This window comes from Cavia porcellus, unplaced genomic scaffold, assembly GCF_034190915.1.
Source record: "Cavia porcellus strain 051 isolate PalLab524CR breed Dunkin Hartley unplaced genomic scaffold, mCavPor4.1 scaffold_4, whole genome shotgun sequence".
Lineage (NCBI taxonomy): Eukaryota > Metazoa > Chordata > Mammalia > Rodentia > Caviidae > Cavia > Cavia porcellus.
Window position 1 is genome coordinate 9,686,444 of NW_026947487.1, and position 26,827 is coordinate 9,713,270.

Below are 26,827 nucleotides of genomic sequence, written 5' to 3' on the forward strand. Positions count from 1 at the left end.
GAAAAACACTGAAGGATTCAAATCTGGAGACTGGAATGAAGATGGAACAAAATTACTATTTTAATTTCTGCCTGTTTAAGTAGAATTTATCTGAAGTGTGACTGATTTCCTTAGGGCCTTGGTATGGGATCCAGTGCCACTTAGTCAAGGTGGTAAGTGTCTCCAGAGTCTCACATAGACCTCTGCTCTTATCTGCCTTTATCCTAATTGAGGAATATTCAGAGGACTTAGCTAGGTCTGAATTTGATCTCAGAGTCCATGTAAATTTGCATTCTCACCTGTAAGGCAAGGGCAGTTGCACAATTGTTAAGATTTCCATGTAGGCATCTGTCCTGATAATGCTCAGTGATTAGGGACATGGAGATTACCAATGGGCTGGAGTCTTAACATTTAAAAATTTCTTAGCTAGACATTCAGAAAATAGGTGCTGAATTTCTCTTTATTCATTCAGCTCGGATGTACTCTGAAACATTCAGTCATTCTTTTGTTCAGTAGTAATTGACAAGCAATTGATATGTAGCAGAATTATAAAGCTACCGTGGAGTTACAGAAGTGACAAAGATGTACATGCCCCCTGCCTTCCTGGAGTTTACTATCTATTGGGAAATATAGAAATTAAACAGTCAAAATATTGTAATAGCTGCAAAAGGATAATCATAGGATGCTGGGCAAAGGAACTGACCCACATCTTCCCCACAGGAATTCTGGGGTCCTGCTCCTTCTCTTTCAATACCCCTATCTACCCCAGTGTCCAGGCACGTGAGCATCTTTAGAGTGCTTAGTCTGGGCTAGAAGTTAGAAATCATCCTGATCAGGTACTAAGCTTAGTGCAGCTCATGCTGCAAAAAGGATGACAAATGAGGTGAAACTGAGTCTTTGGAATCTGTCACCTGGGTTTTTCAGGCTCTTTCCACCTGCTTCTCTCACAGGACATCTCATGTGTCTTGGTAATTACCACTTGGTGACTCTGTCTACATCCTAGATCTGCCTGCTCCACTATTTCCTGTCCTCTGGGCACTGATGACCCTTCCCTGGGCTCAGCTCTGTCCACAGGCACCACAGGATCCTCCTGCAGCCAGTGAGAACAAGAGGGGTCAGAGGTAGTGACACAGTTCTGTGAGGTGGCAAAGCACACCTCCTGCCTCTGCGTTTGCTGTGTTAGTAGAGTCTTCAATTCATACTCTTTCTGCTTGTGTTGTTTATAAGAATCAAAATGGAAACAGCACTTTCAGGTTTCAGGTCCATGAGACTCCGACACACAACCACAGAGTGTAAACAAGGGGTAAGCAGCAGGGCCAGGCCCCACAGGCAAACAACACGTGTTATAACTCTGATCTGATCCCCAAATCACTCATCCTTTCTGACAGTGGAGGCTTTGTTAATGGCTCAGGCTTGTGGTGCCTGGCTCCTGCTGCCCTGGGATGACAATGTTCCTGGGAGGAGTATAAGGCCTCCCTGTAGGGATTTCTGGGTGTGCTTATAGGTTCCCTATCTATACCACACCCATCTGGATGCCAGAGGTCACAATTTGGGATCTTCCCAGGACCTATAGCTTTTGTCTGTCTTCCACTAGATCAGAATATGGAGACAGGGACAGGAAGGTGGTATGGTACACCTGAGAAACTTGTCTTTACTCAGGAAGGTGCTGGACTTGAATTGTGCTGCTTACTTATACCAGAAGATCATGTGAGCTGGTAGCCAGCCTGTTGAGAGTGGCCTGAAATATATGAACTTGAAAGCTTTAACACAAAGGTTGCAGGTAGGAATCATTTTGGGAGCTCTGACAGCTGAGAGTGAGGCCTAATCCTTTGATCTCACTCCTAGAACTTAATTGAGCACAGGTACAGCCTGGGAATTCTATTTTTGGAAGTTCCCTATGTGATTCTAATGTGTGGCAATTGAGAACCACTGAACTAACAGAACCCTTGCCTTGCTGAGGAAGATGCTTTGGCTGCTATGTGACTTCTAGGGATTGAAGGGCTAGGGATGGGCTTGCCCTTCTGACTATAAGAGGCACTTTGCTCTCTCGCTCTGTGTCAGTGGTGGCGAACCTCTGGCACATGTGCTGCAGTGGGTACACAGAACTTTCTCTGTCAATACTCAAGACAAGTCGCCCAGCACTGATAGAATAGTGGCACGGCTGAAAAGATAAGAAGTATGAAATATAAATTATCTTTATTTTAAGAATGTGGGGAGAGACCCCTCAACCCACCAGGGTCTGGCATAGTACCTGGGGGCTGGTATTCTCTCTGGGATCTGGCAATCTCTCTGTCGGACACATGGAGTGGGGGCATACCTATAGCTTAGGTTTGGGGTGGAGCCTAAGGGCATTAGTGATGTGCAGGTAGCCCATTGGTATTCATTTCGCACCAAAGGTAAATTCCTAGGGGCAGGGAAGATAGAGCCACAGGTAAATTCCTAGGGGCAGGGAAGATGGAGCCCCTTGGTTCCACCTCGAAGGCTTTACCGGCTACAGTGTCCAGCCTAGGGTAAGATTCTTTCATTTCCGTCTTATGATTATTAGGAAAAAGGGTGGAGATTTCTTTCTTTTATTGCTTCCTGCTGGAAGGGGGCGCTGTACTGGGGTTTAGGGGAGTCGACAGGATGATGGTTGATGCTCATGTAGAAGCTGGTGCCAGGTATTTTAGCCAGGACAACTTTATCACTGGTTAATGCCTGTATGTTAGACTGGAAAAACAAAGAGACAAGGTATTATCAGGAGGCATGGCACTGTCATATTTAAGGACCCAGGTGAGGTAAAAGGAAAGGTGCCTTTGATTTTGATATGTCACTATATCAGGACCATGTTGAGGTAGATCATTGCCACAGTAAGGTAGAATTCTGAAAAATAAATGTGGGGTTAGGAGGAGTGAAGTTTCCCCCATCTGAAAGGGTAAAAGTTAAGAGGGTAGGTGGGTAAGACTTGTCTCTGGTATGTATGATGTGGGAGTCTTTAGGAAAGACTGTTGAGAGTCCTGCTGTGAAAAGAATAAGAAATTAGAAACCAAATTGGATAACAAAACATGACAGCCTAAGAGTTGTGGCTGTGAGGCCTTGGTGAAATGGAGATGAGTAGGCAAAAGGATGGTTAGATCTAGGGCTGGAAGGGCATCACTTAGCCTGAGTAATGTGAAACCAGGAGGCAGTCTAGCAACTTTGATCACTGTTGAGGTTGCCAAGAAGACCACGTATGGACCACTTTAACTTGGTTGTAGTGCTTGGGATGATTTGCTATAACAAGTCTTTAATAAGTATATCAGCAGTCTCCCTGGTTGTGGGAAAGGCTTTTATGTATCCTGAAAAAGTATAAACAAAGTGAGAAGACAAAATTTATCTGTCAGTCTTGACCAGGGTTGTGTCTGAGAAATTGGTGAATAAGAAAGGAAGGGGTGCTATATACCCCTGAGGAGAGGTTTATTAGCGATAACACGTATAAGCTGTTGAAACCTCAGAGTGTCTAGGTCAGCCTGTATAAACACAAGGGAATAAAAAGCATTTTTAAGATTTAGGACTGTAGAGTAAGTGGTGGAGGGAAGATTTGGCACCACTGGGTGGATTGGGAAGAAGCAGTCCTGCACGAAATAGGCTCTGTTTGTAAATGGCATAGGTTGGCCATCAATACCCCCTATAGAGACTGAGGACTTAACACAGCAGCCTGAAAACTCAGGAGGAACTCTATATATATGGCCTCTATGTCCACAAGTATAGAGAATGTCTTATCTGGGACTTTTAGTGGGATTTGGACTCTGAGACGGACACCTTAAAGTGGGCTGCTGTTGGCCCTGAGCCCTGTCAGTCTTCAGCAGCATGTTTAAGCAGATCTGTCAGCGATGAATCTGGCGGTGTTGGCATCTCCTGTGAGGGCTAGAAGTTATGATGGCTTACCCACTCTCTGGTGGCTAGGACAGTCCAGCAGCCCTGGGGTAAGATCCCAAAGGAATGCCAGGATGGGGCACTCTCTTCCAGTGTCCTTCTGCTGCATTTGAGGCATGGTCCACGGGGGGGGGGGGAGGCAGGCAGCTCCACCTTGTGTTGGTTTACCTGTCTCATAACTCCAAGTGTCACTGTTATCTCTGTTGTTGAAAACAAGAAAAATCATATTAAGATCTCTATGGGCTTTGAGGGTCAAGTTTTGTCTTTTTGTTTTGGGATCTGGTCTACAGTAGAAGGTATCTGTAAAATTAAATTAAGTATGCAGGAGTCAAATAATATAATCAACAGGGTATTTATAATTTTAGTAATGGCTTCCAATAAGGAGGATAAGGTCCAGGGAATTTTAGAAACTGACGTGTCATTTATGTCATATGTAAGTATCTCTTTATGTTATTAAAATGTCTAATACAATCTGATTTTTGGAGGATGGCCTGTTTTATTAATTTTTACCTTTTTATTTAGGAGAGAAATCAGCTACGGTGTCATTTAATGTCTAGTGGTTTTCAGCAAAAGGAATTTATAATTACCTCTTAATTTTAGTTGTTAAACATCTAGGAGATTGGCAACAGTACAGTATAATATAGGCAGTAAGCTTAATATAGAACATTACTAGTGGTTTACAGCAAAAGGAATTTATAATTACCTCTTATTTTAGTTGTTAAATATCTAGAAGATTAGTAACAGTACAGTACAATATAGGCAGTAAACTTAACATCAACCATGAGCATTTTTAGAAGATTGATAACAGTACAATATAGGCAGTAAGCTTAAAATAAAACATTAAATGGCTTAATTAACCATGAGTATTTTAACATTTGAACACTGAAGAAATTTGTGAAACATCTCCAAGCGTATGTCTGGATCTGAAAGAAAACATTTGTCATGGCTGGAACACAAGAAAAAGGCAGCAGAAACAATCTGAATCTTATATTTGAACGCACGAATACACCATCAGATCAGCAACAATGAATTATCTGCTGTGACCTGTTGCGTTTGTCTCTGCGCTGGCAGCCAGAGCCGTGCCTGCAGTCAGAGCCACACCTGTGCTTGGGGTCGGGGGCTGGGACCGCTCAGGCGACACATGTGTAGGGTAGGCAGAACGCCCAGAGTGGGGGCAGCGCATGCACAGAGTGAGTGGGGCACATGTCAGGCATGCAGTGTGTGGGGTGGAGCCGGAACTGCTGTGGAGACAGGCAGGGTGGGGGGCTGAGCGCAGAAATGGGTTCACAGCATGAAGCTGGGACTGCTTGTGAGGTGCAGCGGGGGGCCGGGACCCACGAGGAGCGTGAGAGCCCAGAGCAGCACTGTTTGGGCACACCTCCTCCATCTCGGTGGGGAATGGGTTGGCGTGGCAGCTACGAAATAAAGGGGACACTGAGAAGCTTTGAAAGGCTGTCCTCAGTGTGGGGAGGGGAAAAGACACATTCTCGAAATAAAGGCTTAAAGATTGAGAGTTTTGTAAACTTGTCGTCAGTGTGATAAGCCATGAATAGGTATGGTGTTTTGGGGGGACAGGAAGTGGTTCCCAAGATAAAATCTGGTGTGGGGCCTGGCCCACGGAGTTAGTCAGATGAGGCAATGGACCGTGGCCTACTCAGTAAGTCATCACCTGTACTTCATAGGCCGATCGGTAGTTCAGTTCCAAAGCTCGTAATAATTGGCCATCACCAATACACGAGTGGATTTTCCGTGGATTTTAGTAACGGCTCTGCCCGTGAGAGCTTTAAGCAGCGTTTGTCTCTAAAGCTCTAAAGGACGTGAGAGTTTTTCAGTGTGGGGCCCAGCCCACGAGAAAGACTCTGCCTTGGGCTGTCTAAGGACCTGAGAGCATCACGCAAATCCAGGGAAATGGGGAGAAAACCCTTGTGGGGCCTGGCCCAGCAGTAATCTCTGGGGATTGCTCACCTGTGGTAAATGAATTAGACCAGTGTTGTTTGCAAACCAGTAGCGACAAGTTTAGCAGCTCCCGAGTGTTGAGAAGTGAGGAATTAGTCCAGGATGCAATCCAGTTCATGAATCAGCAGGGGATTCGGAATGGGAATTCCAGAAGTCACTCGCCTGCCGATCTGAGTCACACGGCACCATCTGATAGAACTGGAAAGAAGTATGAAATATAAATGACCTTTATTTTAAGAATGTGGGGAGAGATCCCCCAACCCTCCGGGTCCAGCATAGTCCCCAGGGGCTGGCATTCTCTCCCCAGTGTCTGGCAGTCTCTCCGGGGTCTGGCAATCTCTCCATCAGACACGTGGAGTGGGGGCATACATGTAGCTTAGGTTTGGGGTGGAGCCAAAGGGCATTAGTGATGCGCAGGAAGCCCATTGGTATTCATTTCGCACCAAAGGTAAATTCCTAGGGGCGGGGAAGATAGAGCCACAGGTAAATTCCTAGGAGCAGGGAAGATGGAGCCCCTTGGTTCCACCTCGAAGGCTTTACCAGCTACAGTGTCCGGCCTAGGGAAAGATTCTTTCAGCACCACCCTGCAGCAGCAGAGCATTGGATAACAGCGCAGTGCTGGCACCTTGGGATAAGTAAGTGGGCTTTGGCTTGCAGTTTGGGCACTTAGACTCTAAAAGATTTTCTGTCGCTGCTCTATGTGGTCCAGCTCTGTGCATATCCCTTAGGTTTACCTGCAACAATGTATCCCTCAGGTTTACCTACACTTCTGCCCTATATACCAGTCACCTTGGTACCTGCAATTATTGATCACACTCCTATAACTAACCCTCTTTCCAACCCCTCCCATAAACTCCATCGATTTTAATGTGTCACACTCCTAATCAGTTTGATTAACTAGCCTTCCACAAGGCATAAATGGCAAGAAAGCATAAACATACCCTATTTATTCAATGAGATAATGTGTCAGGAAGATAGAAATGTCATAACAGCAAGGTGTTACTTTCAAATGGTGGGATCCATAGTTGGGATGTCATTGCTTTTTGGAGAGCTCCTCAAAGTAGGGGAGTGTCAGACAGTAACCGAGGGCTACTCAGAAGCTTCTACCACCTTTGACCCTTGCAGCAATGACTGGAATTCCATCGATAATGCTGGTAACATTACTCTCAGTAGAATGAAGAGAATCTACCTCTCCTATTAGAACGCAAACTCCTATTCTAACTGGGGGACCATATTCTATTCCTTCTGGAATCTTGTGCTATTTTAAACACATATTTGGCTTACATTTGTCCTGCAATAAATGTTTAAGTTGCCAAAGTTATAAAATGCAAGGTCATCATCAACTTATTGAGTAGCTACTGTATCTTAGGCCTCAAACTAAGTTAATTAATTATTCTATTTATAGCATTATTAATTCCATTGATAGCATTCAATCTTAGTATTGATACTGGTACTAGTGTTTGAATTCATATTAGGTATTATTTAAGATATGAGCTAACTTTTTTTAACAAATACATATCAAAAGATAATGGATTAAACAAGGTGTGAATTTCTTTGTCAAATTACATTCTATATTATTATCCATCAAACAAGTGTGGCGTGGGGCTTGTTTCTTGGCTCAACCATCCTTAACATGTGACTTCTGTCCTTGGGTCCAGGAGGGCTGCCCAGGCAGGGCAGAGGAACAAAGCCAGGGGGCCACATCTGCATTTTCAGAAGTACAATCCAGAAGCACCTGAAAACTTTTTCTTTACATCCTATTGGCCAGAATTCAGTCATGTGGTTATACCTATTTGCAAAGCAAGCTAGGAAATACAATTTTTAATTAGGTGGCCATATAGCTATCTAAAACTAGATGTTGATATTATTAACAGGGAAAAACATATTGATGGCACAGCTCCTAAGAAACAGTCCTTTGGTTAAGCAGTTTAGTCCTTATTGAAGTCAACCATCTGGGCCAGGTGTTGAGCTAGACATTTCCCACAATCTAATTTGATCTATTTACTCAACTAAATTGGGAGTGGATCACACAGACCATTTTACAGGTAAGGAACCTGGATGACTTAGGGCTTATAAAGCTAAGCAGTGGCAGGCTGGTGTCTGAATCTGAGTCTGTTTGCAAGTGTTTTTCTCATTGCACCCTGCTGCGTCTCTAGTAAGTCTCGAGACATCCTTGGTGATATTTTTCCTAGCTGTCCCTCTCCTACAAATGTCTGTTACAGCACTTCTGGCAGTAGGCACATCCTTACTGTCAAAGGCTCCTTTCCAGACTCACCTCATCTTCTGGTATTTGTAGATCACGTTTCAGCCATTTTATGCAATGGCACAGGGCCTCGCTTTGCCAGTGTGTGAAAGAGTCAACAGAAATGCCTTCTTACTTTTCAGTTAAGATCAGGCCTTTTAATGATACCCTCCTAACTCTTCTTTTCAGCACTTAGTTCCTGCCCCAACTTTACCACACTAAATATCTTATCCCAGTCCTTGGTTTCCAACTCTAGCGCCAGGCATCACTGAAAAATAAGTTCAGCTGATTCCAGAGCTGTACTCTCTCACGTATCGCTGCAAAGGGCTGAGATTTTGAGTCATCCTAACTTCACTCCATCCCGATGCTTTAGTTACACATTTCCTTTTGTGTCTTCATAGTAGGTGAGGAAAAGGCTGTCTCTCCTTTCAAGATGCATAAAAATAATGATCTAGAGAAAAGAAGGGATGCCAGCTCTCGGCTGAGACCATACGGACTTTAGCAATCATCTCAATGGTGTTGCAGACCTCTGTTATGATGCAAGAGGCAGACGGGGCAGGACAGGGCTCCTCGTTTGCCCTGGCTCTGGAGAGGAAGCAGCTGAAACCGCTGAAGCCTGGCTTTCTTCCCCAGGGACACAAACAGTGGGATGTGTGGGTAGAACCAGCCAAGTTAATTCAAGAAGTGTTCTCAATGCAAGGTTCTCCACTAGACAGAATACAGGGGGATGTGGTAAAGCACAAGGTGAGGTCTTTCCTTGCAAGCCTCACCAGGATTCACTGCCCTTATTTGCTAACAGATTAAAAGTTGGCTTCTTACACAAAGCACCTCTAATTCAGATGGGGGTTTCTGTCCTCCTCACCCCCAGGCAACATATAAGAAACTTCTGTGAAGCTGCCTTTAAAAATTGATGCAAGCTTGACTTCAATTTTGCAGATACTACAAGTTGTTTTAATATATACATATGGCTCTTCTCTCAGATATTCATGTATAATTGATATCTCAAAAAGACACCTCGTATTTACTTAGGATTTAGTAGGGTCTTGGGTATACTCTTGGGTGTACCCATATCCTTCCAAGATGTTAGAACTGGATGATGTCTGATATCTTTCCTAGATCTGAAATTGCTCTGTGGGGAGTCAGAAATGTCAGAAACAGTATAGGCTGATATATTTGGATTTTTTTTTTTTTTTTTTTTTTTTTGTACCAGGGATGGACTCACGACCTCACACTTGCCAGGCAGGCACTTGTGCTGCTGAGCTATATCCTAGCTCAAGATAGTTAGATTTAAGTTATATAAATTCAACTTTTTCCACAAAAACTAACCAAACAAAAAATTTCTGCAAATCAGATTCAGCCAGCAACTGTAAGTGCTCATACTCTACTTTTACTATCTATATTTTCAAGAGTCCCCAGAGGTGTTTATTTGTTTGTTTTTGTTATTATTCTTTTTTTGAGACAGGGTCTTGCTATGTAGTTCAGGCTGCCCTTGAACTCACTATGTAGCCCAGGCTGGCCTCAGTCTCATGGCAATCCTCCTGCCTCAGCCTCCTAAGTACTGAGATCACAGGCATATGTCACCATGCCCAGCTTCCTAGAGGATTCTTTTTTGTGGGGGGGTGGTAACCAGGGATCAAACTCACAACCTTGCTCCTGGCAGGTAGGCACTTACACCACTGAGCTAAACCCCAGACCCCCTAGAGGATTCTTATGCTAAGGCATTTGGAATCCTGAGATAAAATATATACAAACTCTTTTTTTTTTTGTCTTTTTGAGATAGGGTCTCGCTATGCAGTTCAGGCTGGGCTTGAGCTCACTTTGTAGCCCAGGCTGGTCTTGAACGCACAACGATCCTCCTGCCTCAGCCTCCCGAGTGCTGGGATTACAGGCATGAGCCACCATGCCCGGCTCACAAACTCTTAATAAACTATAAAACCATGTGCAAATGTGAGCCATTATAATGGGCAGTGACAATAAATCCCTGATATTTCTGCCACCCCAGATGGTTCTAGTGAGAAAATGAATTTTGATTTGTAAAACTCAGGCACTGAAGTCATCATACCAGAAGGCATGGAGTTTGCTATGAATCTCTCTCTTGAGCATCATCACTGACGCATTAGCCTGAAGGGAAGAGTAACTAACTGATTTGGGGAAATACTTGGGGTATCTTTTCTTTTCTTTTCTTTTCTTTTCTTTTCTGTTTTTTCTTTTCTTTTCTTTTGAGACAAGTTCTCTCTATGTAGCCGAGGCTGGCCTCAAACTCTCAGCAGTCCTCCTGCCTCAGCTCCAGAGGGCTGGGAGTACAAGGGGTGGGCCGCATGCCCCTCTAGGTGGCTCTTCCCTCTGGTTCCTCTCCTCTTTTCTCAGTATCTCAGCCCCTGGGCTGTGAGCTGCTCTGGTGCTGAAACAATAGTTGCACCCACGAGGTCTCCTCCTTCTCTTATCTCAGAACTTGCAGCAAAAGAGATCTGACAGAGGAAGGGACACACATTCCTGTGAAAAGAGAGATCTATGAGGCTGGGGTATAGCTCAGTGGCTCAGGGGCCCAGCCTTGCATGTATCTAATCCCAGAACTAGTGAGGGGGCAGGCTTGCCGTCCTTATTGGGTCCCTCCATCTCTGCTGGCCCTGTGTGTGATATCCTTTGATCAAGACATCACCCTCTAAAGACTGTTTTCCTTATGTGTGCATGCGTGCGTGCGTGCGTGCGTGCGTGTGTGTGTGTGTGTGTGTGTGTGCCTGTGTGTATGAATGAAAGGGGTCCAGTCTTCTGGTCTCCTAGTGAGGCAAAATGACATGTTAAATTATGTTTCAGTCCCTAACTTAAGGGTTTCGTTAAATTAGCTTCAACCCTTATTCATGTCTGTGACCCTGTCGGTAGTTTCTGGGCCACATCTGGGGCACCAGGGTGGAAACTCAGTCACCGTGCGCTGTGAAACAGTAGCAGGGGCCTAGGACATGCTAGCAACTCCGTGGCTCCTTTTAGTTCCTGGACAAATACAAATTTGAATGTGTCCAGTGTGCAAACCGACCTCTCCGTGGGACAGTTGGCCTTGTTAACACCCAAACTTTTGAATCAGATCCAGACCCAGGCGGTCTGGGTGGGTCTGACAATTTGCATTGCTAACGCAGTCCTAACCAAGGCAGAGGCTGCAGGCTCTGGGAGCACACTTGGAGAACGTCTGGCATCGGGCATGGCGGGGGACGAGTCCTTGACCCCGTTAAGAGATGCAGACTAGGATGTTATGCTAAAAATACCGAAAGTGGAGATTTTGTCTCATCTTGCAGGTTAAATGAGGAAGACACGCAAGAACCACAGCCCCAGAGTGAAGCCAGGCCTGGGAGTCAGGCGTGCGCCCCCCCCCCCCCCGCGCAGGCTCCGTGGGTGGACGAGGGCGGGGGTGCTCGCTCGCGAGGGACAGGCCTGGCTGGCACACAGGAGGAGCGCAGGACCTAGCCCCTTCCGCCTGCCTCCGCTGCGCTCCTCGCCTCCAGGCGGTGCTAGCGCGGGGCGGGTCCCCTGGACTCCGGTCCCACCCTGTCCCTCCCCGAGGACGCGCAAGCGCCGCCCCCCGCCCCGTAGTCGCCCGGGTCGCAGTTGCCGCCCAGCTGGCCCGGCCTCCAGGCTCGGGGACCCTGGCTGTGCAGAAGTCTCCTCCGCGCCATGGCTCAGCCTGGCGAGGAGGAGGCCGTGCCCCAGCCTGAAGCCACCGTGCAGATCCGCGTAGCCATCCAGGAGCCCGAGGACGTGGAGGAGCTGGAGGATGAGAAGGAGGGGGCGGAGATGCGGGGCGCAGGGGACCCGGCCCGGTTCCTCAGTCCCGGCTGGGGCAGCGCCAGCGAGGAGGAGCCGAGCCGCGGGCATAGGTAGGCGCGGGCCTGGGGGTGACAGCGAGCGACAACTTGGGCAGGGGCATCCAGTGCTTCCCAGCGCTGGGGAACAGCTCCAGGCCCTCCCAAAGCCTGAACCGGGTGGCAGTCGATGTCTCAGCCCACTGCTTGGGGATCCAACAAGGACCTGGAGCTGGGGACCTGCGGGACCTGGATTTGGGGGTGCCTGGGATCCGGGAGGAAAAACTCATGGACCACCCTTACCAGCCATCCCCTCATCAGGAGACTGGCCTTCTTGAGCTAACCCAAACACCCCCCTCCAAAAGCTCATCCCAGCACCCCCCCCCCATGAGCCACCTACCCATATAGATGGGTCCCCATGGAGCCCTGGTGCATCATCCCTGTTTGCTTATGGGCCCTGATAGCTTTTCCATGACTCAGTAGAGCAACACGGCTGACCCTGGCTGATGGGGGCTTCCTGGAGGTGTGATTTCATGGAAACAGCTCTCTCTTGGCCCGGTTTGAGATGAGTGGAGGGCTAGCTACTCCATCCACCCCTTCAGGAACTATCATTATTTGCTGCCTGCCCTGAGTTCCTGGTTGATGGGTGGCTCGGAGCTGTTATGGCACCTGCCAACCTTGCCTCTGGGTCCTGAACTTGTCCTCAGCCAGTCATCTGAGGCTGTGCTCCAAATGCCCAGGCCCGTGAGGATTGTGGTTTTGCTCCTGCTGTAAAGCAGCTAACAGTATGCAGCATCCACTAAAAGGAGAGCAGGGCAAGGCAGAACTTGCAAACTCTAGGAAATGCCAAGGGGCATTTACTGAGAACCCTTTCTCTCCCGGGACTTTTGATTTATCCCCAGTGGTCAGGTATGTACTTCATCTGGATAGGATGGGATATGAGGGCCCACAGGCATGCCTTTTAACTGAAAGAATCTGGTTTTAGGAACCCAGAGATACAGGGCAGACCAGAAAAGACAGCTAGGGGAGTAAAAAAGTCTGCCCCCACCGCTTAGGCAAGCAATTGTATGACACACTGTGGCTCTCCCAGTACCACATACTCAAAAAGCCTGATTCATGAAGCTCTGTGCCCCGTGCAGAAAGGATAAAAGGATGAAACTGCAGTCATTGACTGAGGCTTGAGAAGGTGCCCTCAGAGTCAAAAAACTTTGGTGGTCATGTAAAGTAAATGGGAGTGGTTTATCCTTCTGACTTTCCTTGCCTGTGCTATGGCAAAGGGCTGGCTCTTTTTTGCAGACTGAATTCACCAAGATGCAACCTCTGCTTACTTCTCAGCCCTGGAAAGGTCCCCTGTGCAGGTCTAAGAGAAGCTGATGCTCCCCTAGCACGGGCCTCTTGCCTTGCCCCTCTTCTTTTCCAGCCCTGCAGCCTGGGGCTCCCAGAGCACTGGATCTGGAGTGCATCCTGCAGCTCTGTGGCATAGGGCTGACCCCCGAAGCTCCCTGGGCTCTCTAGTGCAGGTGTGGAACCTGGTGGGCAGGCATTCAGGGCACAAGAGGGTACAGCCAAGAAGGTGACAGAAGCTGTCCTGTTTGGGCCCAGCCTGGAATAGCACAGGCACCGCCCTGTGTGAATGTTCCTGGCTCCCCTCGCCTATGGGAGAGAGCCCACATTCCTAAATCAGCTTGCTAACAAGTTGCACCCACCTACGCCATCCCCTGAGCCCGTGGGCTCCTTTCATGCTGCCAAGTCCCATTCCCTGTTAGTCCCCTGAGCACGGGGGCTGTCCAGGGCCCACACACCTCAGTCTCCCACCTCTCTGGCCCCCGATGGATGGGTTGAGCCCTGAGGAGTCAGCGCTTAGACTCCTCGGAGGCTCCCCAGCAGCTCCAGCCCCTTCGCTCAGAGGGAGACTCGTGTCCACTCCTGTGTTGCTGCTGATCTCTGCCGCACAGGCTGCACTTGCTGTGACTGCAACCGCACGGCCCCGTCTTCCTCTCAGGAGCAGCAGCACTGTGCGTTCAGGGAGCGGGTTGGCCTTGTTCTCACTGTGTCTTCAGCACCCACATAGCACCTGGCATGCAGTGGCAGCTCTGGGAATATTCACTGAGTGGCTGTGTGTGTCTCATCACAATTGTTTCCCCATGTTGAATCCATGTGTCCCTCTGCCCTAGAAAGTAGGTCCCTAAAGACACTGCTTTGCTGTTATCCTGTCCTGCTCTGTAGTACCTTGCGCAGTACCTGGCTTACCTTTTTCAGTACCTAGGAAAGATCTTTATAACTTCTCAGTTTCCATCAGTCTTCTCCCCACTTTGCACTCATTAAAAAGGCATTTCCTTTTATTCTTGTGTTTTTTGGTGGGGGTGGGGGACAGGGTCTCACTATGCCATTCAGGCTGGCCGTGAGCTCATTTTGTAGGTTGGTCTTGAACTCACAAAAATCCTCTTGTCTCAGTCTCCCAAGTGCTGGGATTACAGGCGTGCACCACCACACCCAGCTTTATTCTTATGTTTTTAACATAAAAAATTTCAAACATAAAGAAAATGTGAAAAATGAGGAGTGTGGGCATTCCTACACCCACCATCTAGATGTGTCAATTACTATTTTGCCATATTGGTTTTATATAACATGTACGGCTTCCCCCGAGGCATTTGAAAATATGTTCTATACAAGACTTGTGCCCCCAAACACTTCACATTGCAACTCTCTATAATGATATTCCCAGCTGGGTGTGGTGACCAATGCCTGGAATCCCAGCCCTTGGGAGGCTGAGGCAGGAGGATCACTGTGAGTCCAAAATCAGCCTGGGCTACATCGTGAATTCCAGGCCAACCTGTTCTACATAGTGAAACTCTGTCTTAAAAAAATTAACAAAAAGAGACATTTCCTATAACCATGACAATATTGTTGCAGCTAAAAATATTAACATTTTCCTTATATAATTCCTAAGACAGTAAGACAATCTAACAGCTCAGTTCTATGTTCGAATTTCCCTTAGTTGTCTTTTACAAAGGTTTGTTTTTACCCTCAAGCCAGAACCCTGTCAATCCAGGTTGAGACATTTGCCTGTCTCTCTAGAATCTTTTAGTCCAGACGGGTGGTGGGAACCCTATGGTGCTGAGTCTCAGCAGGCTGTTTATATCACTGCAAGTTCGAAAAGGTTTGCTATCACTGGTCTGGACTACTACTACTTCTTTTTTCCTGTTTTGGACCTACGAGGCCAGGTGTCTTATTGAATATTCACTTTTTGGATTGGTCTGATGATGTTACCGTGATTTCGCTGCTTTTGTTCCTCTGCACATGCGCTTCCTATAAAGTGGAAGGCATAGCTGAGGCCTGCTTTCAGTTCAGATTGAGCATCTTAGCTAGAGCACTTCAGAGTCTGCGCCTTGAACTTTGTGTTGTACCACATTGTCCCACCTCGGGACACAGCCCACTGTTAGAGTTGTTAAATGTGACTGCTTGGGAAAGGAGGTTTCTCCATCCCATAGGGATGGCTTTCCTTCCACAGCAAAGAAGTTCTTTGCAGGCTTTTCACCTTTCATTCTGTTAATGTGATGTTTCGTGTTTATTGATCTGCATATGTTGAATCATCCTTGCATTGTGGGGATAAATTGTACTTGATCATGGTGAATGAGCCTATTAATCTGTCTCTCTCTCCTCCCCACTCTCTGCTGATGGGGCCCCACTGGGTTGCCTAGGCTAACCCCTAACTCCTGGCCTCAAATGATCCTCCTGCCTCAGCCTCCCCAGTAGCTAGGGCTGTTGGTACATTGGCACATGCCATCATGCCTGGTTTATGATCTTTTTAATGTGCTGTTGAATCGTTTGCTAAGGATTTTTGCATCCATGCATGTCAAGAATATTGGCCTATAACTTGCTTTTCTGGTAGTGCCCTGTCTGGTTTTAATACTCATGATGATCTTGGGGTCACAAAATGGATTTGGAAATAGTCCCTTCTCTTCAATTTTTGGTAAGAATTTGAGAAGGATTGGTATTTGTTCTTCCTTAAATGTTTAGTAGAATTCAGGAATGAGGCTTTCAACTCCTGGGCTTTTCTTTGATGAAAGATTTTTGATTTCTAATTCAGTCTTCCTGCTTCCAATCGGCCTATTTAGATTTTGTATGTCTTCACAATTCTGTCTTGGTAGGTTCTGTGTGCCTGTTCTTTTAAGGCAATGCTGGTGACCCTCTTACAGCTTTAAGTGACACAAACAGCCTGCCGCAGGAGTTCCGGTCTTTCTGGACTCTTCTTTCACCAGTGACCGTTCTCCTCATGGCTTTGGCACCCTTTGATGGTCCTTACTGGAGTCACTCACTTTGCTGGGGATCTCAAGTTGGTGATTTTCTAACTTTTTCATTCTCTGTACATTTATTGACTAGTGTTCTTCCATAAAAGAGAGCTTTGCCTCATCACCTAGATGAACGAAGGGCTTCTCCTAAAGAGGCAAGAAGAAATCATTACGTCTTTTTAGTCACTGTTTTTCAAAGATAGCGGTTGGTGTAAGAGTCACACAAATACAGTGAATCCTCAGTTGTCGAACTCATTGTGACCCAAATTCGTGTTCCAGCACCGAAACATTCAAGAACTGAATGTATATTCCCCATAAGAAATAATGAAAAACCAAAGATTGGTTCCAAGACCCCAAAATTACACTTACAAATTCATTTTCCCAGGACTCTTAACCCTTGTCATGGTTCTCACAGTTTTCCTCTTCACTTTACTGCTGGTATCACTAACTTTCTTAGGAGCCGTTGGGTGTAACCCTTTATACAAATACAGTGGAAAAAAGGAGGAAAGCACAGTGACGAATGTGGCACCACATGTTGGTGGTTAAGACCGTCACCCCTTTGGGTCCGCATGATGACTCCTGGCTGGACAGGATTTTTTCATATCAGATTTTCAGTTTCACTGTTGAGCAAAGTTATGAACACCAAGAAAAAAAATTTTTTTTTGAACTTTGCTGTTGGAGTAGTGAAAAATTGGAGTGTGGCACGATCTGACAACTGAGATATCACTGTACCTTAAATGAGGAGCTTCCCACAAGCTGAAGTCTGGCTCTTTATCATTCATGGATTTTCATTTACTGTTTTCTAATTATGAGTTCTGATTTTTTTTTTTTGTCTTTTTGTTTTTTATCAGTACCGGGGATCGAACTCACGACCACACACTTGCAAGGCAGGCGCTTATGCCACTGAGCTAAATCCCCAGCCCCCTTGATTGCTATTTTTGATCTGAAAATGTCCCTAGTGTAATTAAGAGAGCACCTCTGAGTTCTTTTCATTGCATCCATTGTGATCATGTTTGTTGGTCATGAGCACTGTCTTGCTTTTGGGTACTTGCTTATCCAGGCTTCAGTTTGTACTTTTCCCACTCTGGTCGTGGAACCTGGCCATTTCCACAAAAATCCATGGATTTTCAAATTCTAGTGAGAGTGTTTAGAAACCAAGGTCTGGCTGACTTCTGGGAAGAGGGAGGAGAGGTGAGCAGCAGAGAAAGAGCCTCTCTGAGATCTGGTGTCCAGCTGGGGTATATCAATGTGAAGAAGAAAAGAAGGAGGGAATTGGAGCCCAGAAAGGATCTGATGCAAGAACTGAAGCCCACAGGGAGAGCAGAGAGAGACTTCAATGAAGAAGGAGGTGACAAGTGTCCCTTTCTCCCTGAACCCTGACTCACTGTGTGGGGGGACAGCTTGAACCTGCACAGTGGCTGCTAGCACCCTCAGGCACCTCCACAGAGAAACAAGCAGTGGAACAGAGCAGTGGAGGCGGCAGACTGCGGTGGACAGTGAGCTAGTGGGGCTCAGATGTCCACCAGGAGAGGGCGATTGGCTGGTAGCGATCTTGGAGAGGGGCCAGCTGAGCTCAGAACTCAGAACAGCTGCAGGCTCCATCTAGCAGTTCCCAGTCAGGGTGAAGCTGCTGAGTTCAAGCTGGCAGGATGTACACAGAGGAACACGAGGAACAAATCGGGTTCCAGCCTCACAGCCAGAAACCAGCCTGAACTCCAGTGAAACTAAAGGTGCAGGCTCGCTGGGATTATCTCCTACCCCGCTGGAAGGCTACAGCAGGCTTTCTGAGGTTACTCACCTCAGATCTAGACTCTGTCTGCCCACGCTGTCTACTAGTGATGGCAGAGACACACTGCTAAGTGGGTTTTCCCCCTTATTTTCTTCTTTCTTTTCTTGTTTTCATTTTTGTTCTGTTTTGGTATTTTTATTATTCATTATTTATTCTTATTTTTTATGAGTGTGAACATAGTTTCTAGGTTTTTATGTTGTCATTCTGTTTTATTCTTGCTTTTATTTCTTCCTTCTCTCTCTCCTGGCTTCTTCACCAGTTCCCCAAAGTTGGTGTGATCCTCCTTGATCCTCCAGCCTTGCTTCTAATCTCTTCCTTTTCTTTTACGCTCTTTTCTCCCCTGAACCCATTGTAAAATTTCTCTCCTGAGGGTCAAATTACCATATTGAGGGGTTATTTACTATACATAATTTTCTGGTTCATTGTAGATTTTGTTATATAACTGCAAATCTAGTTCATATGGTTAAAGGTGGCAAATTAATATTTACCACAGCTTGTCATTTTCTAGGTAATGTTTGATGCTGTTATTGCCAATTGTACTACTTTAGCCAAGGTGACATAATTGTTCTAATTGGTCGTTCTTCCTGGTATACGAAGACTGAGATTGCCTAAGGGTCATAAGCACTATAGGAAAAATTAAAAATAAAAAAGCAATAGTATAGGCCAGTGCCAAAGAACTAGGAGCTAGGCAAAAGAGGCAGTAATTCTCATCCCCAGTAAAGTGAAGAGTTAGAATCACAAAACAGACTCAAAACCCAAAAGCCAGCTATCCCTGAAAGACATCTCTAAGAAGCAGTCATTTCCTAAGGGTTCTAAATACTAGCACTAAAGCTACTCACTACAATCAACTTATAAGCATCAACCTAGGAATTAAACTAAAAAAAAATAGAAATGAAAAATAAGATATGACCCCAGACATCCAGTTCACTAAAGGCAAACTCAGGGTGCAAACCCAGGGGGCAATGAGGAGAATTAACTCAAAAGCTACCCACCTGAATTCTCTGAAGTGGTAACAGTGGAAGTAACAAGGCAAATGAATGAGGTTCTAGAAAAAAAATCAAATCCCAAATAACTTCTCAGATAGCTACAGAGATGGTGAACATAATGAAAGACATACTTAATGATTCTATGACAGATACAGATTTTAAAAATAAAGGTGCTTAGGAAAATGATGGAAACTTTGATCACCCAACGTAGGAAAGAAATGAGATCCATGAAACATTCAAACAGATATCCAGGTGATTAAACATTTCACTGTACGTATATATAGCAGAATAAAACCAGTGTGAGGACAGAATCTCAGACAGAGAAAACAGGATTGTGTTCAATGATCATAAAAAGAAAGAGTTTTTAAAAATAGCAAGGGACCACGAGAAGTGGAAAGAAGAATAATATAAGATTGATCAGAGTCAATAAAAAAACAGGAGAAAGCTCAGATATCATAGAAAACTTGCTCACAGAAGCAATGGCAGAAAACTTAAGCAGCAAAAAAGAATTTGTCAGAAAGATAAGTGAGCCATATAGAATTCCAATTAGCCATGATCAAAATAAATCTATACCAACGCATATAATAGGCAAGATTCAAGAAATCCAACACAAGAAAGTAAGGTTTAAAACAAAAATGCTAATTTTACCTAGGGCATTTTTGCTTTTAGAGCCTTTCAATGAGCAGGGCTAAGAAATACATGCTTTAAAAAAATAAATTTATATAATAAGGCCAATTCAAATTTAGCATTACAAGGTTTTTGTTCTTTTATTTGAAGATCTTTATTTCTGGTGACATTAACATATTTATTTACTTGCCTTTTTTAGTTTCAAGAAAATATTTAAATCCAAAAATCGGTGAATAAGACAGCTGTTCATGTTTGTCAAATGAATATAAATCAATAAAGTGCTATTATATTTATTTTCTGTATTGTCATTTCAAAAAGTAGATTAAACATATACCTCCCATTTCCTGAGGTCTAAATTTGTAAATCTAGGACCTTAATTCGATAACTAAGTTTGTACTTTATCTCAGTAGAAAGGCAAATGAGAGCAATTTCATTTACATGCACAGTATAATACCTATTGTTATTCTCTTACTGATGATGAAATTTTGTTTTATTTTTTCATAAAACAGGAAAAACTTTTTGAAAGAAAAAACTATTTTAAAGTAAATAATGTTTATGAAAATCCTGAGAGAAAAAGTCATGGTGAAAAAAATGATACCGAGACTTAACAACTATAATGTACCTGGATGATTCAAATTATAATACCCAACAGTATTATGAATAATAAAAACCACCGCACACCTGCTTTTCACTTAACAAACAGTCCTCTTTGTTTCTTTCTCTCTGTGACGTTTCAGGGACATTGAATGGGTTCTTTCTTCTTGCATTATTTTATTCTAGAGACGGATCAGAAGAAACTTCTTGCAGATGGATCTGAAACCCAATGTGTATCATAAATGATGTTTCTTCTTTGTGCTAAACACTGTCTTTGTTGCTATCCATCATTTTCCTGCTCCTGGTGGCCAAAACACTGGGTTAGACCATCTGGAAGGACAGATGATGAATCCAAGAAAAAATTTCTGGGTTGAAAGTTACAGTGAGGCTGTAAGAACTCTACCATTATAGTTTAAGATACTTGCCTTTTGTAGGGTGGCATTTGATTTCTCAATTAGGTTGAGATTTTATGAGAAAAGTACCTTTGGGTTTTTATACTGCAAATCATGTTTCTCCAAACCACTTACAAATGTGATAAATGTTTTAGCACTGATACATAGAACTTGATTATGTAATTTGAAATGTAACCCCATTATTTCCATCTTTGGATGCATTTCTAGCAGATTTATAGCTGTAATAAAAGACCCCATCATGATTCCCAGTTTATAATGATAATTTTTAAAAAACACAATCAAGCATAAAATGTTTTCGAATCTCCTCCAGATACAATTAAGTATGTGTTTACCAGTTGCCATCCTTCTTTCCTCAAAGGATCCTGCTAAATATAAATTGCCCTTACAGAAATGACTTGCTTTATATCTGTTGTACTTTTAAAATTCCTACTATGTACAAGGCACTGGGCTAGTACTAGAGTAAAAGAATCCTACCCTCAGCTTAGGGTTCTATAAATTAATAAGGTGCGCACACGCAGAGCTATGATACAAACACAGGCAAGTGTTAGGAGAAGTAGAAATGACTTCTTTTCCTGGGGAAGATGTGAATTTGAGTGGAGTGAAGGTGATAAGGCATTGAAGTAAATGAGACAGAACTGACAAGGAATGACGTGGAGTCCTGACCGCTCGTGGCACAGGGAACTGGCGATCTGTTTGCTTGCAGCAATGGATGTGGAAGGAAATGGAAACAAGTTTGTAACCTTAGTAATTAGCTTCTAAATGCATCTGAATATGGAGCTGAGGGCTTTAGATTTTCTTCAGTAGGCAATAGAGAACCTTTTATTAGTCGTAGTAATATTAAAGTGCAGCAGTGACGTTATAGTTGTTCTTCAAAATATGTAAAAAGGCGTGGAGTGGAGGAGGCTGTAGCCCAAAATACAACACAGGAGGTGGTAGGAGGTGGGGAAGACAGAACCCTGGAAAGGCTCTGCTTGGGAATATATGAAGGATGCCAGGATAAAAAGAGGTGCGAATATCTGAGAGATCATCTAAATTCTTCCTTTAAAACCATTTCCCTGCCTCTGCCTGCCAGTGAAAAGTAGCAGGTGACATACCGTTTACTTTTAAGGAGGAGAGAAGAAACAGAATTATTTTTAAAGGAGTTCAGTGAACTCACTATGGAGATCTGGGCTGCTAAGCCAGAGCTGGCGGCTGCAGGGCAGAGTGCACCCTTCACTTGGGGTAGAAGAGCCCAGCTGGATGACCTCTTGCTGTCCACCCCACATGAAGGATGGAGAGTTCCCCATGAAGAAAACCAGCAGGAAGACAGAACTTCCGAGGGAGCCCTCCTCACCCAGCAGGAAAAGGTAACCCCAGCCTCCTCCTTCCAAACGAATATCTCTGAAGCAATCCCCGGTCTGTAAATGTAGATTGTGTGTAGTGATTTTCTTCCGGTGAATACAGTGTGAAAGAGGGGGAAAGAGGTAGTTTTACAGTAGAGCAACAGGGTAAACACTATGCCAGGTAGGCGCTCAAAGTTAACAGCCGCAGTACCAAGTCTTGTGGGTGGTTTGCACCTTACCGTGATGTGCTGAGGATGGAATTTTACCTCTGGTCCTCCATCCCCAAATTCTGTCACCTTAACATAATCAGGGCAAAAATCCAAGCAATCCCCACAGAAGGACATTCTGCAGGGTACCTCATAGGTCCTCCTCAACAGTGCCGAAGCCATCAAAGTGGGGAAAGTGAAAAGGCTAAGGAGATGCAATGACTAAATGTCACGAGGAACCTGGATGGGATGCTGTCGGTGGAAATGAAAGATCTAAGTGAAGTATAGGCTTTAGATAATAATAAGAATGTATAACTATTCATTCATCATAATAAATGTACCATAATAATATATTAATAATAGACAAGCCCAGGGTGATGTATATGGGAGCTCTCCATTTTATTATTATTATTGAGACAGGGTCCCACTGTGTAGTTCAGGCTAGCCTTGAACTCACCATGTAGCCCAGGCTGGCCTCAAATTCTAGGTGATCCTCCTGCCTCAGCACCCCAAGTGCTGGGATTATAGGTGTGTGCCACCACTCGTGGCCTGTATTATTATTATTACAACTTTTCTGTAAATCCAAAACTATTCTGAAAACAAGTTTATTGGAGTTCTTGAAGAAGGAAGTGAATTAGTAGTCACATGAAGCAAATCAGTGCAGGAAAGTCAAATAGCGCGGTTGACTCCAGTTGGTGTTATTGGAAACAAAAATGTGTTAAAAGTGCTCTGAGAGGGAACTGAAGATATTACATCCGCAAAACAAGAGCTTGGGTGCTTTGAAAAAGGCACAGTCTGAAGACCTAAAAGAGTTCTTAGAGCCTAAATACATAGCCACTGCAGTTTTAAATTTCATTAGGAAAGTTGGAAGATAACGCCAGTCTTAGCATATAAAGTCAGAGCCAAAAGCAAAGACAGATTTTTCAAAAGATAAGCATAGAAGATCAATTCAGGTGGTTATCAACTAATAGAACTTTAAGAAATATAATCTTAACAAATGACTTCAGTCTAAAGAGAACATGTTTACAGAGTCATAATAAAATAAAATTGATTGACTTTTCATCCTTTACTAGCTATCTATAAACAAAGCATGGAATATTAGTCATAGAAGAAAATGATATATTATGAACCATGACAAAATGAAATAAAATTATAATTGATAGAACTCATAAAACTGGAAGTGGAAGGAGCAGTAGGACAGGAATATGCATGTCTGCATAGTGAGGAATAATTGAAAAATATTAATATTGATAGAATAAAAAACCATTTAAAATGTGTTATTATAAACAAGGAAAGCTAGCAGAAGAACCAAAACTAAAATTTTAAAAATTGGAAGAAGATGCTTTGGTCCAGAAGTGACCCAAATCCTCATTTATACAGCAGACCTAAAAGCTGGGTGTGGTGATACAAACCTGTAATTCCAGCTGTCAGGAGGCTGAGGCAGGAGGGTTGATGTCAGTTCAATATCGGCCTAATGACACTTGACTCATAACAAATCAAAAACAAAGAAAAAATAGGATACACAGGGAGGCTATACCACATGTGATGCATAGGGAATGCTGAGCCAAGCTGATGAAGATGTCAGTAAATAGCAAGGATAGAGTGGGGTGTGATGACCAGTAAAGAGTTCTGAGTGCACCCAAGGCTATTGGCAAAATGATCTCACTTACTATGAAGGACTCATATATCAGAGGTGATCAAGCCCCACAAAGATCCTCAGACCACTAAGCCCTGATCCCATAATAGAGCAGTTGATGCTTTTCTTAAAAGGAAACTCGTGGACAGGATAGATAATTCCCAGTGCCATAAAAACAGAACAGCAACCATCACAAAGAGCCAAAGGCATGGGGGCGGTGGTGATGGAAATTTAATAGCAAGAAATTTTAAAAATCAGTTAGTAGTCTTGCTGTATTGAGACAAGATGTGTTCATCCGGCTGTCACATAATTAGACGGCTAAACCTACTCAGTCTGGACTGTGTCCAGTGCTTTCCATAGACAGCCTGGTACAGGGCAGCCTGTCCCGTCTCACTGCAAGGACTCTATTTTCCCACCTAAGAATATAGCCAGTTTTTCTAATATGTTTCCAGGACTTTTTACCCGGGACAAAATAGCCCAGTCAAGGGCACACTTAACTCTACCTGCCCTGCTCAGCACCCCCTTTCCCAGGATTTCCCTGACTCATAATGAACAATGCCCTTTAGTTAATTCTGCCTGACAACTTATGACTTAATTCATGTAACCAATCGCATGATAACCTGTGATCAGCTCTTGTACTGCCTGCTTACAAAATGGACATAAGTTTCTGTTTCATCTCAGTCAGGGCTGGTGATTTAGAACTGATTCCCACCAGCCTGCTAGTGTACTAAGTTGTTGCCTTCCCAACTCCTTGGTGCAAAGCGCCTTCCTTTAGGTTCAGCTTGAGTTTCTGCAGCAGAGGGAAGGCAGTGTGATCTCCATCTCCCCTACTTGTTCTGCAGCCTCTGGTTCACCCAAGGTGTGTCTTGTCCGCTTCACTCCTGGCAGGTGATTCCGGCCAGACTGGCCTGAGAAGATAAGATCTATCTAGCTGGGTTTGTTGAGAACCCCCCAGTACCTCTGGACTTTTGCTAGAGCCTTTGCTCTTACTTGTGTCTCTTCTTTGTCTCAATCCTATTGGCTACTGCTGGACCTGACACAGTTTGCCACCTTCTTGGTACTGTCTCCCTGGGGCTTAGGTAACTAAAATATCTGATTCTTCTCTCCATTTGACTGCCCTTTTGGTCTCTTCTTTATCCTGTTGCTAAATGTATGTATTCCCAGTCCTTGAGTGTGCATCTGAACGGGGCCTATCAGGGGTGGTGAACATCTGGCCACAAAGGGAGACGCTTCATTCCCCCAACCAGCTAAGAAATCCAGTTTGTGTTTTGAAGCAAGGATGGGGAATCTTGTTCAAAGACCAGGTCTCTCTTCTGTACTGTTTTCTAGGAAGAATAAGTGGGGAGGGAAGAGAAAGATAGCTAATGTCAAAAGCATTTTGCCAATGGCAGAGTGTCATATAAATGTAGGTAGGGGTGTTACTATTTTAAGGATTATTCATACTAGTTAGAAGCAAAGCCTTGGTTTCTTAGGTGATTGGGGACGTGCAGTCACTGCCCCTGAGGAGTCCAGTTCAGGTGTGACCCTGCATAATTTCTTAGGAGTACTGTCATGAAGAGCCACAAGCAAAGTGCTCTAGAACAACAGAAATGTCTCAGCTGGAAGTCTGAAATCAAATGTCAGCTGCCCGTGCAGCTCTCCAGTCCTGGGGAAGTGTCCATTCCAGGCTTTTCCCTGGCCTCCAGTGGCCATCAGTGGCATTCCTTAGTTTCTGTTGCTTTATCCTGTCCTCTGCCTTCATCTTCCATGGGCTTCTCCCTGTGTGTGTCTGTGCCCCAAATCTCTTCATAAGAACCCCAGTTGTATTGGATTAGAGCCCATCCTATCTTCCATGACATCTCCACTAATCCATCTGCAGTGACCCTGTCTCCAGTTCAGGCCACTTTCTCTGTGCCTGGAGCCACACAGGAGCTCAGGAGAGACATGTCCCCCCTGTAACTCGCTGTCTCCTTCTGGTCTCAGCAGCACCACAAGTGGGGGCGAGAATGAGCATGAGGACCTGGAGCAGGAGTGGAAGCCTCCCGACCAGGAGCTCATCAGGAAGCTGGTGGACCAGATTGAGTTCTACTTCTCCGATGAAAACCTGGAGAAGGATGCCTTCCTGTTGAAGCATGTGCGGCGGAACAAGCTGGGCTACGTGAGCGTCAAGCTGCTGACCTCCTTCAAGAAGGTGAGGCGAGCAGCTCAGCAGCTGCTTCCAGGACGGTGAGGCATCCAGCAATTTTTACCTCCTTGATGCCCGCTGACTACTGTTTTGAAAAAATTAAATCTGAAGCCTAAGAAATGAACAAGAGAAGGGATTTAGGCTCATGATGAAGGATATGCTTGCATACTTATAAAAGAATCCCGGGCACTGGGCTGGATCTCAGCTGGTGGGCAGTAACAAAATACTCAGTATTGGCATAGTGTGGGTGCCTATGAGAGGTGCTGTACCAGTACAGGGTGATCTTGAAAGACACCTGTCAGCCTAGATTTACATGAATTCCAAGCATTTCATTTGTCACATTGAATATCTATAGGAAGGGAGCCCCAGACCTCTGGGTGATGAGCCCTTTCCAGGATGCTGGTGTGATGTGTGGGGTACAGACATCCCTCCTGTATGACAGAGGTTGGAGGTAGGAAGTCCGAGAACCACAGCCATCTGAGCAGCTGGCTGTTTGTTCTTGTTGTGCACTGACACGGCGTCTGGGCTCTGAACTACCTGCTTCTCAGAGAGCTGACATCCTGGTAGGGATAAGAACTCTGTGTTTCTCTTGGGGAAAGGTTTACTAGAATAGGAGAGCACCATGTGGCTTGTGACATAACAGGCTGTGTAACAAGTGGGTCCCAGCCAAGTTGCCTGTGCTCTTGGTCAGCAAGCAGAGCTTTGCTACTGGGAGTTCTTCTTCACCTCACCCACTCATGTGCTCTGCCCTCTTCTCCAGCTCTTTCCTTCTTTTATCATTTATTCATTCATCAAACATATGCTTTCTATCTGCTGAGTGCTTTGTTAGCTATGGCATGTACAAAATAAATATGGCACCCCTGCCCTTATAAAGCTCATGGTCCAATAAGAGAGAGGGAGCCAGGGAAGATTACAGTAAAACCATAAACAGATGAA

General features: G+C 44.8%; 1 protein-coding gene across 7 annotated transcripts in view; it reads left to right on the top strand.

Annotated features, from left to right (window-relative positions):
- Positions 1-26,827, top strand: part of Larp6 (La ribonucleoprotein 6, translational regulator) — a 55,665-nt gene that overhangs the window by 25,269 nt on the left and 3,569 nt on the right. Inside the window, exons 1-2 of one of the 7 annotated variants that reach the window (XM_003477637.5) lie at positions 11,510-11,937; positions 25,690-25,897. In XM_003477637.5, coding sequence (XP_003477685.1) covers positions 11,735-11,937; positions 25,690-25,897 — 411 coding nt within the window. In that variant the 5' untranslated portion in view covers positions 11,510-11,734. Of the gene's footprint in view, positions 1-11,509; positions 11,938-21,497; positions 21,910-25,689; positions 25,933-26,827 lie in introns of those variants that run through there. The other 6 variants (XM_005007180.4, XM_063246805.1, XM_005007182.4 and 3 more) reach the window with 6 other exon arrangements.